General features: G+C 37.5%; 2 protein-coding genes across 10 annotated transcripts in view; one reads left to right on the top strand and one right to left on the bottom strand.

Moving 5' to 3' along the window:
* The first annotated feature begins 562 nt into the window (after positions 1-562).
* On the top strand, positions 563-15552 carry noc3l (NOC3-like DNA replication regulator). 2 transcript variants are annotated; one of them, XM_079851329.1, is made up of 22 exons: positions 581-718; positions 2557-2767; positions 2842-2968; positions 3074-3231; positions 3329-3379; positions 4761-4891; positions 4963-5124; positions 6379-6472; positions 6541-6716; positions 6794-6922; positions 9068-9199; positions 9891-9971; positions 10060-10160; positions 10277-10349; positions 10437-10500; positions 10576-10647; positions 11965-12146; positions 12237-12365; positions 13031-13128; positions 13203-13287; positions 13374-13449; positions 14931-15552. In XM_079851329.1, the coding sequence occupies exons 1-22, from the start codon at positions 710-712 to the stop codon at positions 14942-14944; spliced, it is 2355 nt and encodes a 784-aa protein (XP_079707455.1). In that variant the 5' UTR covers positions 581-709; the 3' UTR covers positions 14945-15552. The 2 variants fall into 2 exon arrangements, with proteins under 2 accessions (XP_079707454.1, XP_079707455.1); XM_079851328.1 differs by lacking the exon at positions 14931-15552 and having other exon boundaries at positions 563-718; positions 13374-14888.
* The window catches only part of plce1 (phospholipase C, epsilon 1), a gene marked incomplete at its 3' end in the record, with an annotated part of 81457 nt that continues 80228 nt past the window's right edge, over positions 14699-15927 (bottom strand). For 5 of the 8 annotated variants that reach the window (XM_079851319.1, XM_079851320.1, XM_079851321.1 and 2 more), the window contains one exon: positions 15079-15218. In XM_079851319.1, the coding sequence (XP_079707445.1) occupies positions 15079-15218 (140 nt within the window). Of the gene's footprint in view, positions 15219-15927 lie in introns of all 8 variants that reach the window. The other 3 variants (XM_079851322.1, XM_079851323.1, XM_079851325.1) reach the window with 1 other exon arrangement.

Here is a 15927-nt window from a genome sequence, read left to right as displayed (position 1 = left end):
ACACTGAAATGTATAAAAGCAAATTATTTATTCAGGACTATTTATTCAGACTTTATTCAGGACTCAAAATGGAAGGTCCATAGTACAAGTTTAAAAAAATGACAATAGTTACAACATAGCAATAAATATACAGTACATAGAAATAAATTAATAAAAGGTCAATAACTTTCACTTGTAATATACAAACAGGAGCGCCAATGTCTCCACAGTCTAGATGTATACCTGACAGAGCTAAAATCATTATGGGCTAAAGCTTGTATAATTCTGTTTTCAGAGGCAGACATTCTACACATGTATCGAAAAATAAGATTTCTTATTAAGGCAGAACAGGTAGGCACACCAACATTAACAAACATTTGACTAGCACTACACCATCTTGGTTGAATTAAACTTAAGGGGGTAATCAATATATACTGAATTTAATTTAGAGGAAAAATTCAGCTGCTTTACAAATAATTGCGTGAAGCATCTATGAAGACAACAACAACAACAAAGAATCATCTATGAAAGCGTATCCGTTCACCCAGATCAGCAGGGGGCGCTCGAAGGCCGCGTGACGTTTGTCCCTGCATTCCTCGAAGATCTCCATTGGTTTACTTCCGGTCCATGTGGTACATGTGTGAAGAGGGGATACATGCACTTTTTTCTGGATTAAACTGATTAACACATTTGAAACGTCATTGATAGTTGAGGCGAATCACTCATCAAAATGGGCCCGGTAAGTTATCTTGTAATTGTAACACAAACTAATGCGCTAGTGAGTTTAAAAACACCCGCTGCTGGTCGTCATATTGCCGAGCTTCAGTGAAACGCTTCAGTTAACTTACATTACAGCGCTTCAGATTGAACAGCACTTGTCTATCATGTATTATTCAAGTCAGAACTATATACAGTACTAGCCTAACCTCTACTGTATCATATACTGTACTAGTGTAGTCTCTACAGGACACTTTTCATCACACTATACTAGTTTTACCTCTACTCTATCATGCTGTACTAAACACCTGTATCAGATCATATATAGCATTCTGCTCAACCCCATACTGTATCTTATATATATATATATATATATATATATATATATATATATATGTATATATATATATATATATATATATATATATATATATATATATATATGTGTGTGTGTGTATATATGAAAAGTTCAGATGCAAAAGCCTCTAAGTGCCATCTGAAATTTTCTTCTAGAATGATAATTTTTATAAAGCTTGTGTATTTAAGTTAAGTAATTTCACTTAAATGACAATTAATAGGTAATTTGCATTGCCATTTAAGTGAAATTATTGAACATAAATATACGAGCTTGATAAAAATGATCATTCTAGAAGGAAATTTCAGATGGCACTTAGAGGCTTTTGCATCTGAACTCTTCATATATACACACATATATACATGTATATACACACACACACATACACATTCACACACATACACATGATAAGCATAAGAGACTTCTTACTGGTACTGGTACCAGACTGGTACTGGTCAAAAGTTTGGAAACATTACTATTTTTAATGTTTTTAAAAGAAGTCTCTTATGCTTATCATGCCTGCATTTATGTGATAAAAAATACATTTATAACAGTAATGTTGTGAAATATTATTACAATTTAAAATGATGGCTTTGTTTTTTATTGTCACATGATCCTTCAGAAATCATTCTAATATGCTGATTTATTATGAATGTTGGAAACAGTTGTGCTGCTTGATATTTTTTTACAACCTGTTTTTCAGGATTCTTTGATTCTTTTGATATTTTTCCAAATATCATATTTGGAAAATATGTTTTTCCAAAGAAATATCAAGCAGCACAACTTTTTCCAACATTGACAATAAATCATATTAGAATGATTTCTGAAGGATCATGTGACACTGAAGAGTAATGATGCTGAAAATTCAGCTTTGATCACAGGAATAAATTGTATTGTAAAATATAATAAAATAGAAAACCATTATTTGTATTGTATTAATATTTCACAATACTGTTTTTTTCTGTATTTTTTATTTAAAAAAAAATCCAGGCTTGATGAGCATAAGAGACTTATTTCAAGAACATTATAGTAGTAACATTTCCAAACTCTTGACCGGTACTAACGTTATATATATATATATATATATATATGTATGTGTGTATATGGAGGGAGAGAGAGATTACTAAAGACTACTTATTGTCAAAGTTTAAAAAAAATTATTTGAAATCTTAATTTGAAGTGCAAATTTGCAAACATGTCTCTGTTTTCCAGTCACACCAGTCCATATGTGTCTCTTTTGCACTCTTGATATTTAGAGTTTAACCTCGTCATTGCTCTTTTTTTCTGAATCATAACTGATTTATAGATAGTCAATACTCAATACACAACTGGTTTACCTTGTATTATATTGTAGTACACTATACATTTTACTATACAAGTCAGCCTCTGAATTCTGTTTTGCTTATCTGTGTCATATGCATAAACAACTTATGTCTTATGTATATAATTGTAACGTACACCAGCATGCATTATTTAACTGTGCATTAATGCATCTTTCACACAAGGCTTCCAAAAAGAACAGGAAAAAGAGGCCTAGCTTCAGAAAGTTGCTGAAAACCAGCAATCTGAAGCTAGAAAACAAACAGAAGAATCGACAGTTCAAGCAACAGAGCTCCGCTAAGAAGCAGCGCAAAGAGCAGAGGAAACTTCGGCAGGCCATCACTGACGTGTCCCATCAGACCCTCAAACCCCTGGAGCGCTACAAGAAGAGACCAGGTGAGACAGGACACTGCCTTCTGATGATTTCCATAACTCCTGCTCAGTGTTGTAATGATGATGTATGATCCCAGAGGATGAAGAAGAGGAGGAGGAGTTCCTGGAGTCTCTGCCCACTGATATGATGGATGAGGATGACCTGGAGCAGATCAAAGCCATGGCACATAAAGCGTCCTTTCTGACTCGAGACATCTCATCGAGGTCTTTAAAACATGCGCTTTTATCTTCTTTCTTCATTGACTATGGACACAGTGTCCAGCTGATACCATCTTCTCTCCTGCTCTTTTCTTTTGTGAAAACTTGCAGTGCTCCAGTCCACGCCAAAAAGCGTAAGTCCGAGCAGTCGGTGGAGAAGTATGAGAAGATGCCCAGGAAGATGCAGATGCAGAAGGAGAAGGAGCTCATTCACCTGCTGCCCATCAAAGACAAGAGCGGCCTGATCCCTCAGTCCATGGAGAAGCCCGGTGCGTGTCCACTCGTCACTCCTCACTCTTCAGGAAATGCTGGAGTGCTAGAGAGGATGTTGAGTGCTGAACTGTGCTGTTTGATTGTGTCCTCTAGTTGTGCCTGAGGCGGAGGAGGAACCGAAGGACCAGGAGGAGTTAGAAATAGGTTAGTGTGCATTTCTCATATGTGACCCTGGATCACAAAACCAGTCACGAGTCGCACGGGTATATTTGTGGCAATAGCCAACAATACATTGTATGGGTCAAAATTATCAATTTTTCTTTTATGCCAAAAATCATTAGGCTATTAAGTAAAGATCATGTTCCATGAAGATATTTTGTAAATTTCCAACCGTAAATATATAAAACATTTATTTTTGTGAGTGAATGCAGCACAATCGTGAATCATAAATGGACAACTTTAAAGGTGATTTTCTCGATTTTTTTGCACCCTCAGATTCCAGATATTCATAGTTGTATCTCGACCAAATATTGTCCTCTCATAACAAACCATACATCAATGGAAAGATTATTTATTCAGCTTTCAGATGATGTAGAAATCTCAATTTCAAGAAATTGACCCATGTGACTGGTTTTGTGGTCCAGGGTCACATTTCTTCAAATGCAGATTTCTTTCATCTCAAGGGAGAGGTTGGGATAGCGCAGTCTTGTAGTTTTGTTGTCATGTCTTGTTTTAGAAGAAAAAAAAACGTTTTTTGTTAGCCTAACGGTAACCCCTTTGATGCAAAATATTGAATGTAAAAAAAAAATAAAAAATTATGTATTCTCTGAGAGAATATTATAAGTTAATATTTCTAAGAATTAACAACACAATTGCATGTTCACAAGTTCTCTGATGTTGGATAATGGTCACATGACATGCAGGCAAACTAATAAAATGTTTAATCTTTTTAGTAGGTGTTTTTATTTTTAAATGACTTATTTTCATTTAAATTTTTTGTTTTAATAAATTAATCGCTTTTCATGAACCCTTATATTATGAAACCATAATATAACTTTTTTTTTTAAAGAAATTAATACTTTTATTAAGCAAAGGATGCATTAAATAGTTTAAAATTTCACATATAAGTCATTGATAATGTTACAAAAGTTATCTATTTCAAGTAAATGTTCTTTTGAACAAAATAGTATAATACAATTTAATTTCAGCAATTGTTATATATGTGTTTTTACTATCTACTATAGTGTTTTTAAGTTAAATAATGAGATATTATATATATCGGCCATCAAATCACTGTCGGTCAACCACTATTGATAATTAGAATGATTTCTGAAGACTGGAGTAATGATGCTGAAAATTCAGCTTTGATCACTGGAATAAATTACATTTGAAGAAATATTAAAATAGAAAACAGTTATTTTAAATTGTAATATTTCACAATATTACTGTTTTTACTGTGTTTTTGATCCATCAAATGCAGCCTCAGTGAGCAGAAGAGACTTCTTTCAAAAACCGTGTATGCAGTATTTATTAGTTTGATTATTCAGTGCAGCTGTGTGCTGATGTTTTTGCTGATTTTGTGTAGAGGAGGAGCCAGAGAGCGGTCCGTCACTCACTCCTCAGGAGCAGCTAGAGCTGCGGGCTCACAGACTGATGGAGAAGAAGCTGCACATCGCGAGTCTGTCCTCCGCTGTCCTCGCAGATCCTCATGTGAATGTAAGACTGTCCTTCACAGGGAACTTCTGCATGGGATCTGGATTGTTTTTAGATGTGTCATGACGTTTCAGATCAAGAAGCTGAAGGAGTTGAGGGCCATGCTAATGGAGACGGACCCGTGCGTCGCCGTCACTGTCAGAAAGTTAGTCATGGTCTCCCTCATGGAGGTGTTTAAGGACATTGTGCCCGCATATCGAATCCGACCACTGACGGAAGAGGAGAAAGCCACGAAGGTACAGTGCCTCACCTTCCTTTAAAGGAGTCTTATCATGAGACGTTTCGTTTTCCTACCAGCATTTCGTGCAACTGAGCTGCAAGAGCGACTCGTTCGAGAAGGCTCAGGTGTGTGATGGCAGACAGATGAATGCATTGTCACGTTACTGGCCGAACTTACTTGCTCATTGGGTGTTTAGAAACCAGGTAGTGATGACTGGGTTCCTGCAGGTCCTTAAAAAGTCTTAAATTCGGTTTGATAAAATTGAAGGTCTTAAAATGATCATTTTAAGAGGTCTTAAATTTGGAGAAGGAAAAAAAAGTAAATTATTAAACTTCAAAAAGGCAATGGTTTAATTAAATGCGAGCGATTCACGTTCAAAATCGAATCGTTGCGCGTTCTACAGACTTGCAGTTTCGAGCAGTTGTTGAATTATGACAGTGTTTACTTCATGTGTTTATATTGTAATATGTTGCAGATGGTTGTAATTGTGCATATTTGATCTCCCCTGTCTTTATGAAGGAGCAGCTGGGAGTAGTAACGTAGACATCTCAAAATAAGAGTTTCAGAGTATTTCGGGCTTGTTTATAATTATAAGTCCTGCATTGTGCCTAAAATCTTTTTCTTTTGGTTACTTAATAAACTGCAACTCTATGGCGACATTATTTAACACTTTTATTTATCACGTTCACCTTATAGACTTTTTTAGTATTTGCACAATAATTAGTTTATTGCCTTTTTTTAAACATCGTATGAGCAAAATCCAATATAGATCAACTTTGAATTTGTAATATATTGGTATATAAATCAATGTCATTACATATGTATATATTGAATAAAACATATTTTAAACATGCAGTTGCCAGTTACCCTGATTTCTTTGTGCAAGCCTTAAAAAAAGGTCCTAAATTTGATAAAACTCTGCAGATACCATGGATGAGAAAGCAGGATAGACACTAATTATTAGAATAATAAATGGATAAATCTGCCAAATATCGTGGTGTTTTTGGCTATTAATATTTGACTTGAGTTTAATTTATAAAAGTTTCCTGATCATTTCTATCTGAGAAAATGGCATTTATATACATAAGGCACAGCAACAAAAACTGACCTGTTTACATCTGAGGGTCATTTAAAGTGAAAAATCCTCATTAGAACCAATCAGTTTTGGTTGAAGAAGTGGATAATTGGACCCCAGAGACAACGACATGATTAAATGACTGGATTTAAATATCTTCTATGACCCATTGAAGCATGTCCCTTTGTTGTGCAGGTGAAGAAAGAGACGCAGCAGCTGAGAGAGTTCGAGGAGGGTCTCGTGAGCCAGTACAAGTTTTACCTGGAGGATCTGGAACAGACAATCAAAGGTAGATCACGTGAACTTCTCATTCGTCCGTTCTCACTGTCCCGTCTGACTGATCTGATGCTGTTTCAGACTGGAAGCAGAAGAAGCAGAAGAGAAGTCAAGCCGTGTCTCTTCAGTGTTATAAAGGTCTTGCTGAGGTGGCCATCAGGTGCATTTGTGATCTGCTGGTAGCCCTGCCACACTTCAACTTCCACAACAACATCATAGTGATGGTGGTGCCTCTGATGAACGACCCCGTCAGGACGGTCAGTCTGCTGGAAAGCTCAGCATCTGGAGGTCTGATGTGGGCGGTAGTAATGTGATGATGTGATTTTGCGTTCAGGTGTCTGAGATGAGTTGTGAAGCTGTCAGGAAACTGCTGAAACAGGATAAACTGGGCCAGGCCTCTTTAGCGATGGTGAAGGTCATCTCAGGCATGGTCAAGAGCAGGAACTACAACGTCAAGCCCGAGGTACATTCATCATACTGAACGTTGTTTCCACTGTACAAGTTCTTACAAAGGGTTAGTTCACCCAAAAATGAAAAGTATTCCATAATTTACTCATCCTCAAGCCATCCTAGGCGTATATGACTTTCTTCTTTCAGCCAAACACAATCGGAGTGTTAAACAAAATCTTCCAATTTTTATAATGCGAGTGAAAGGTTCCTTAGATTTTGAAGCTCAAAAAGCGCATCCACCCATTTTAATCTTCTAATTCGTGACCGATGTTTTGTTTTGCTCTTCATCAATACGTCATGCGTCAGGTCAGAGGTCACTCTTCCACCGTAACTAGAATCACGTACGCCCGTTACCAGAACCCAATGATTATAGTTTATAAAGGTATAAATATGGATATTTTTCTCACATAAACGCATCACTTCGCTTCAGAAGGCCTTTATTAACCCCCTGGAGTCATGTGGAGCACTTTATGATGGATGGATGCGCTTTTTGTCCTGCTTTTCATATCCATTGTCCTGCTTTTCAAGTCATATACACCTAGGATTACTTGATGGAGAGTAAATGATGGGATTATTCTCATTTTTGGGTGAATTAACCCTTTAAAAATTGTAAACAGTTTTAGCTTTACATTTTTAATTAAAGAACATGGTCAGATTATATACAATGTACTTATTGTGTTCATGTTGTATTGCAAAACACTTTTACACTTCCCACTGACTTCCACACTATTTCTTCTCCATTAAAGGGCACCTATTATGACTCTTTTCACAAGATGTAAAATAAGTCTCTGATGTCCCCAGAGTATGTATGTGAAGTTTTAGCTCAAAATACCCAACAGATCATTTTTTACAGCATGTTTAAATTGTAATTTTTGGGGGCTCAGAAAAACGAGCTGTTTCAGTGTGTGCCCTTTAAATGCAAATTAACTGCTGCTGCACGGCACAGGGGGCGGAGCCTCACGAGCTCGCGCTCAGAGTCAGGACAATCTCATCTGATAATATCAGAACAAAAACTCTGTTGCGGTGTTCATTTCGACTCGGAGTCGGACAATAATGCCCACAGAGCCAGAGAATATATGCTGTATGGACATAGAACAGGTATAGTTTAGTTTAATTATGGTTATAACTTATTTGTCATCTGCTTTTATCCACTAATACAAGCCTGCTGTAGCAAAACCCGTCCGAATGATGACCAAAATATACTGAGGAGTTCAATGAAGTTTATTGTACATCACACAAAAGATGAGCGTTAGTTTTACTCCAGACAATCATTGTAAGAGCTGAATAAACATAGTATAAGAAGTGCGCATTAAAGTCTTATCCATAAACTCTCTCTCTCTCTCTCTCTCTCTCTCCCTTTCATTATCATCAACATACACAGCGAAGTACACAAAACACTCGTTACAACTAACAGTAAACAAATATACACACCTTTTCAGTGGGTGCTAAATAAACTGGTAAACCTTATATCCGTAAAATGACTCGAAGAGCTGTCATAAAGAGCGCGCTCGCACTTTCATTTCTTCCGTGTCCAGTCACGTTAGGCCTGTTGCTCCGGAGAGTGTAAGCTTGATCACAAACAGTACTGATCCATCCTTGAGTAACAACGGGAGTAAATGAAGACTGCTATGTTCATTCTTACATCCATCAACAACACACCTCAATCGCTTAGGAGACATTCTTGGCTACAGCTGCTCAAGCGTCGAACAATGGCGGACTCTGTGTCCAGCTCCCTCAGGGCGGGTCTAGGCTCAAACTGAAGTGTCACTCAACAGTCGTGGGAGGGGCCTGCTCAATTCTATGTCACATTGCATAGAATCTTAGAACAGCTCATTCTGAGACAGTGCTTATGATTTATTGAGATTGTAAAAAAAACACTGGGTGGATTTTTATCATTCTAGGGTGGTTTCGCTCACACACTGCCAACACACATTTATGTTCAAACACCATGTAAAAGTGAATTTTGCATAATAGGTGCCCTTTAAATGGAAGTCAATGGGAACCGAAACTGGTTGCCAACATTCTTCAAAATATCTTTTTAATGACAATTATTTTTGTGTGGCCTATGCCTTTAGCATGTGATGTGTATATGACATCTTGATGCAGATGTTTTGAATGGCTTGATGTCATTAATGATGTTTGTGATATGAATGCACAGGTGCTGAAGTGTCTCCTCTGTCTGAGGATAAAAGAAGTGGACATGAAGAAAGATACGGAAGACACAGCGCCCAAAAAGAAGTTCATGTTGTTCAAGGAGAGGAAGACAAACTTGTCCAGGATGCAGCGGAAGGTCTGAACTGAGCCCAATGTTGTCATTAAATGTATGGTTTAGATCAGTGTTTCTTCACTGGACACTGGTTCATTTTAAAAACGACACATCAGCCAAGATTCCCGAATCATGGGAACTAGAATTCATCTGTTAGAGAAGTCTCTTCTGCTCACCAAGACTGCATTACGTTATCAAAAATACAATAAAAACACTAGAATTGTGAAATAGCTTTACTGTTTAAAAAACTGTTTTTATATTTTGAATATATTTTAAAATGTGATCAAAGCTGAATCTTCAGCATCATTACTCCAGTCTTCAGTGTCACATGATCCTTCAGAAATCATTCTAATATGCAGATTTTCCAAAAATAAAAAGAAATTCTTAGCTGAATAAACCTGAACATCCTTTATTTGAAATATAAATATTTGTAACATTTTCAATGTCTTTACTGTCATTTTGATCAATTCAAATCATCCTTGCTGAATACTTTTATACATTTAATCAATAGTTTTGTATTGTAATCTTTAAAAGTTGGTAGGTTTGTAACTGAATTCTTTATTTTTTTGAAGAATTTTCTGAAATGTTTATGGAGTAAAATAACGTGAAATAAACTTCCTGAACCGAAGCCGCTGGAGAAGCCGTATATATATATATATCTATATGCCGGTATGGTTGATTTAAAAAATAAAATTCTTCTTCTTGTCCTCAACAGTGGAAAAAAGCCGAGGAGAAGCTGCAGAAAGAGCTTCTGGAAGCTGAGGCGACAGAGAGCAAGGACAAGAAAATTAAACTGGTGAGTGCTGTTAGAGTAGACGGAGAGCGTGTTCAACACTTCCTTTTAAAGCATCAATATGTTATCGCATATCTATCTTTGATTCCAGCACACAGAGACGCTGAACATCGTGTTCCTCATCTACTTCAGAATACTGAAGAAAGCCCAGAAGTCCATCTTACTGTCCTCCGTTTTAGAAGGTCTTGCGAAGTAAGAACCACATGATGTGTATAACAGCTTTATTATAGCGTTATTACACGGTACGGGTCTCTTTTCCTGTGTTTTTGTTAACATGTGAATAACACGGTTCAAACTGTTTCCTGAAGGTTTGCTCATCTTATAAACTTGGAGTTCTTTGATGATTTGTTGGCGGTGCTCTTCGGCCTCATCATATCGGGTGTAAGTGTTTCAGCCAGGAGCATCAGCTTCGTGATTCGTCAGGGTAAAGTTCTATGCACTAACATCTCAGTGTTTTCCTTCACCCAGGATCTGACGTATCGTGAGAGCCTTCATTGCATTCTCACGTCCTTCCACATCCTCTCAGGACAAGGTCAGTTCAGCCTCAGCTCTCGTTTCGGGAACCTCCTGCTCTCGCTGAGCTAAAACACATCTCTGTTTCCAACAGGTGACGTCCTCAACATCGACCCGCTGAAGTTCTACAGCCACTTGTACAAAACCCTGCTGACGCTGCACGCAGGTGAGATCTCCTGTCTCTGTCTGACAAGAACATCCCGTCACTTACACACTCAAATCTTTATTTTTAAGTATTAAATGCACAGTCCTCGTGTTTTTTGTTGCGAGACCCATTAGATAGACTATTATTGAACATACAATTTACTCAACAAAAAGCTAGCATTTCTGATTCCAATGGCTGCGTTTGCTCCTTTTGAGAGTGTTTTCAGATGATGTGGATTTATTAACACAGTTATCTAATATATGTGCGCTACAAAAAAACTCACATGACTTTGCCTCAAAGGATCATATGATTGGATAACTAGACTAATCATAATGAAAAAAAAAATGTATTTAGGAAACGGCAAGTTACACATTGAATTAAATGTCACATTTTGAAGTAGAAAGACTGAAATAGTATTTCAGATTAATAATTGTTTTAATTACAACTTTGAAAAATCTTTCTTTTCCACAGTTTACATGCATGTTCTTAACCTCATTATGGTTAATATGCCGGCAATGCATGCGATCATGTAAACGTTAACCCGTCTTCCTTTAAACGGATTAAGCATGAACCGATCGTCACAGCTAGATTTATATCCTTTACCCCCAACACTGTATTTTACAACAGCCTAAATTCAGTCTGTTCATCATATAAAGTGATTGGGGGGGCATGCGTAACGCATGTGTATTAAACGCATGTGTAGACTGATATTTTTCTAATGTCTGGACTCCTTTACTAAGGGAGTATGGATATATAAACAGAAGTTTCAATATATTGGTATTAAATGCATTTTCTGAGAATTTATATTTCAAGTTTTGACTGCAAATGTCACGTCCATAACGCTGGAATTGCCCAATTTTAAAGAATTTATCCTCAGCTAGTTTTGTGGTGTAGGTCTACGTATTTTATAATGTTAACTTCAAATAATACTAATAGTAATTTGAAGATGTGGTAGCATCAGATCTGGACGGGAAGGATAACTCGGTGTGTCGCGATTCTGCCTTCTCACACAGGTTCGTGGCTCTGAGTATCGCGATTTCGGTTTTATATTGCGTATCGTTACAGCCCTAGTGAGTAATTAATGACAGAATTGAAATGTTTTGGGTAAACTATTCCTTTAATCACTTCTAGTCATTAAATCATCTTTGAGAGCAAGGGGCCCCTCGTGGTTCGTGGTTCATGTTACATACAACATGCGTACTTTGCGTATAGGGAGGACCAGCATTGTTTATAACTGATACTTTGCACCAGGCTTCCAGGAAGTGTGTATTTTGCTCTCTTGAACACATGGAATGGAAACGATGTTTTATGCAATATTCCAATTGTTATTGTCTGCAGGAGCTACGAATGATGACACGGCGATCGTGCTGCAGTGTCTGGACGCGATGCTGAACAAACGCAGGAAGCAGGTCAATCTGCTGAGGGCACAGGCCTTCGTGAAGAGACTGAGCACGCTCGGCCTGCACGTGCTGCCCGACTCCTGTGTGGGCATCCTGGCAGCCAATAGGACGCTGATGCATGTGAGCCTTCAGTTCAGCTAATGGAGGCCTTCGTGTGTATGACTGTTAAGGTGAATGTATGACTTGTGTGTCTCTCTTGTGTTTGTGTAGACCTTCCCTAAGTGTGACATCCTGCTGGATAATGAAATGCAGGGCAGTGGTGTGTATCTCCCAGAGCTGGACGTGCCAGAATACTGCAACCCCCAGAACACAGGACTGTGGGAGCTTCACTTACTGAAGGTGAAGCGCAATGATGTTCATTCACTCATTCCAGTGGGAAATTAAATTCCCTTTTCCTTCATTTATTTATTTTAAATTGCCAGTAGGCTTCAGTTTAATGGATTCTCCAAAAATGAAGTTGCTCCGGGTTGAAATCACATTGAGAGGAAAAGCACTGATAAGTCGCATCAGTGCGTCACACATTTTGTTACATAAATAAATAATGTAAAATACTGGTAAATAAAACAAAACGTTTGCAAAAAAGTGTTTTAGATCCCCTCACTCAGTAAATTCAACACGTATTATGAAAGCATATTTAAATATTAAACATATTTAGTTAAAGCAAAATTGAAACTACCGGTTTGTTGGAAATGCCCTGTATGTGTGTGTGTGTGTGTGTGTGTGTATACACTTGGGCTCACGAACCTCATCCAAAGTCATCCAAATGTGTGTGTTTTGGAACATAAGTTGCTGCACATTTCAGATGATAAAACAAAGTATTCTGGGGTCTAAGAAAGTTTTGGGAAAATGCTGGTGAGAGAGTTAATAATTAAATGAATCATAAATAAAAATAGCATGCAGTCTCAAATATTAAAGCTCAAAATAAATGTAAAAGTCTAGAGAAAGAAAAGGTCAAACTAGTCAGTTGTTGGATGAAAGGATTCCTGATTTCTGTGTCGTTCTAGAGCCACTATCACCCCGTGGTGAGGAAGTTCGCTGCTCATCTCATGAAAGGCGCTCCCAGTGAAGGTTCAGGCGCTCTCAGCATGGAGCTCAGCAGAAGGTAGAGACCACAGGCTCCAGGTTTCAGGTTTCCAGATGAATATGGAGATGTTCATGGTGTGTGTGTGTGTGCAGGACTCCAGTGCAGCTGTTTGAAGACTACAGTGTTAAAGACATGACCTTCAACCCGCCTGTCGCAGGGCCTCCCTCAAAGAAAAAGGTCTTTTTCGATATAACAATGCTTTACTTTTTTTGTGTGTTTTTTTTCTTTCTTTTTCTGAATTGTTCTTTAATTTTATGTTACAGGAACATTTCACGATCGGTCATGCGTTTTTCGATCCAGACCTGAAGGCACAGATCGATGCTGCTCTTCAAACCGAGAGTGAGCAAATGAGTCTAGACTTTACATTACGACACACACCGCAGGAAACATGAATGAAAGTTGGGAAAAGCTATTTTCTATCGATATGTGTAAAATAAATGCTCCAAGATACAATCTTTGATCTTTTTTATTGACATAATTTAGCATATGCACTGATGTACAAGTAGCTGTTTCACCAAAAAACTGGGTTTTTTAACAGTATTTATTGATGAAAGTAGTTGATTCGGTAGTTTCAAGTAAACGAATAACCCAATATTGACATCACAATATTGACCATACATTCCTATAGCATTTTACGTGTGCTGAAAACCATCACTAGTAGAAAGTTCAACATGTTTTAAACTCCAAAGAGACAGATGTTCTTGATTAACTATCAATGCAATAAAATAACAGCATAGTGTCATGCTATAAAGTAAAAAAAATTGCTTGTTCAAAACAAAGTAATGGTAAATATACATTGAAAACACATGAGACAACGCTGTAGTGTACCACACAAATAAAATACTTCATGGTGCCTACCTTCTCTTAAAATATTAAAATATTTAATATCTCTCAAGACAATTCTAAACATATAAATTACAAAAATACAAACATTATACATTCATACAGTATGAACAAACCGGAGGAGCATTCATGCCCTTAAAAATAAATTAATACAGATTTTATAATTATGTACTCTCGTATGTACACGTCAGGAAATGTACAGCCAGCCTGGGCTATATAACATGCAATTAGTTATGAAAGATTTCAAGAAAGAAAATGGACCACCACCAAGAAAGTTAAGCAGGGGATTCAACTGCTAAAAATCACAGGAATATATTACAGCAAAATTGTATTTAACACAAATAGGAAACATTCTCAAATCGAACATTATCATTCGATAATAAAATGTATTTATTTATTACAGAGGTCATATGGGATTTAAACCTCAATTTTACTGATTTTTAATTAAACAGTGACAGTGATGATGGAACTCAAAGGAACCATTTAATATTGTGAGTTTTCTGTAAATGCAAGAATTTATTTATTTATTTTTTATTATAAAAAACCCCAAAACTTTTCCTTGCTGTAATGAAAGAAATCTTCAAATAAAGTACCATGTATAGTGGCGTTTTTCTAATACTGTAAATAGATTTGTGGCTGTGTAAAGAAAGGTACCGCTCAACATCGTGCAATGTTTGCTTGCAGTGTTGTCCACATGTACAGGACGTGCAATGAAAGCCATCAAATTCAATTAGCTGCTAAAATGTGCAGAACAAATCTGCCTCGCATCCTTCGAAAAATCTTGTGCATTTGCTCTGAACTCGTAAGATTCGCAAGTCAGCTAATAAAAAAACCTGTATAGTGTGATGCTGAGGGCATTTTCATGCTCAGCTATCCAAAACAGGGATGTAAATAAAGTATTAAACTTTCAAAACAATAGTAATGTGCAAAACCACAAAAGAAAATGAAATGCATATAAACGCATTCATCACTTACAGTACTGTTGAAGTAGGACAAGAAGAAGAATCAAAGTAAGGAGAAACTGCCTTCATCTGACGTCCGCTGCTGAACTGACGAACCCTTGCGCGCGAGTCTCTGAGCAGCGTGTGAGAGGTGAACACTAGAGGTGCTGCTCTGGCTCTGGACTCATTTATGCAGCTTCCAGTTCCACAGCAGCGGGAGAGACCAGCCGGAGGGGGCAGGGGTGCGACCGCCACACACACACACTCTCTGAGAACCCAAGCGTCCCTCGGCCATCCAGGACTTCAGCCCCATCGACAGAGACTCTGAAGAGAGACAGGCGGGAAGGTTCAGGTTAGTTGCAGTTGCACTGCCAACTGGGACATTTTCACAATGAGCCTGATGCTGAACAGAGTTTCTTCAAATGAAAACGTTTCTACCGCAGAGTGAAGGAGTTTGTGAAAATGCAATGTTTTGTAACAAAGTGGATCATTCTAGACCTGGATGCTGATTGGTTATAGTGTTCCAGCTGTGTTAAATGAGAATAACAGCTGTTGACCTGCTCATATCACTGCACTGCAGACACAGCAAATGCTGTTACTGTTGACATCTCAAAAATGCCACTCGATGAATTTGCTTAATAAAATTACACTTTAATACATTTATGTCCTCGATATTTGTATTATGTGCAAACTTTTGTTATTACACTACTGTTCAATAGTCTGGGGTCAGTAAGATATTTTGTGTTCACCAAAAATGGATGCTCCTCTTGCTGAAAATAACATCAAAACATTTATTTCCATCAAGAGGTGCATGCATTTTTGGTGAAGATCTTGTATTGACAGTGCAAGAGTCCAGCACTCGGTAAAGTCTCCTCAGAACATCCCAAAGACTTTCAGTGAGTTTGAGATAGACTCATGTGTGAAAATGATTCTTCATGCTCCCTCCTAACCATTCTTTCACAGTTTGAGCCTGTTGAATCTTGACATTGTCATCCTGAAATATGGCCATGATGTGTCTTCCTTCATGTTTTTT

The sequence above is a fragment of the Squalius cephalus genome (genome assembly GCF_949319135.1).
Source record: "Squalius cephalus genome assembly, chromosome: 19".
Classification (NCBI taxonomy): Eukaryota; Metazoa; Chordata; class Actinopteri; order Cypriniformes; family Leuciscidae; genus Squalius; species Squalius cephalus.
This window is presented reverse-complemented; position numbering and strand designations above follow the sequence as displayed.

What these genes read in the sequence shown, in the direction of transcription:
- noc3l (XM_079851328.1), top strand. An exon ending in GCGCTACAAGAAGAGACCAG is followed by an intron (nt 2,768 to 2,841) that starts GTGAGACAGGAC and finishes GTATGATCCCAG; the next exon opens with AGGATGAAGAAGAGGAGGAG. An exon ending in AGCATGGAGCTCAGCAGAAG is followed by an intron (nt 13,129 to 13,202) that starts GTAGAGACCACA and finishes GTGTGTGTGCAG; the next exon opens with GACTCCAGTGCAGCTGTTTG.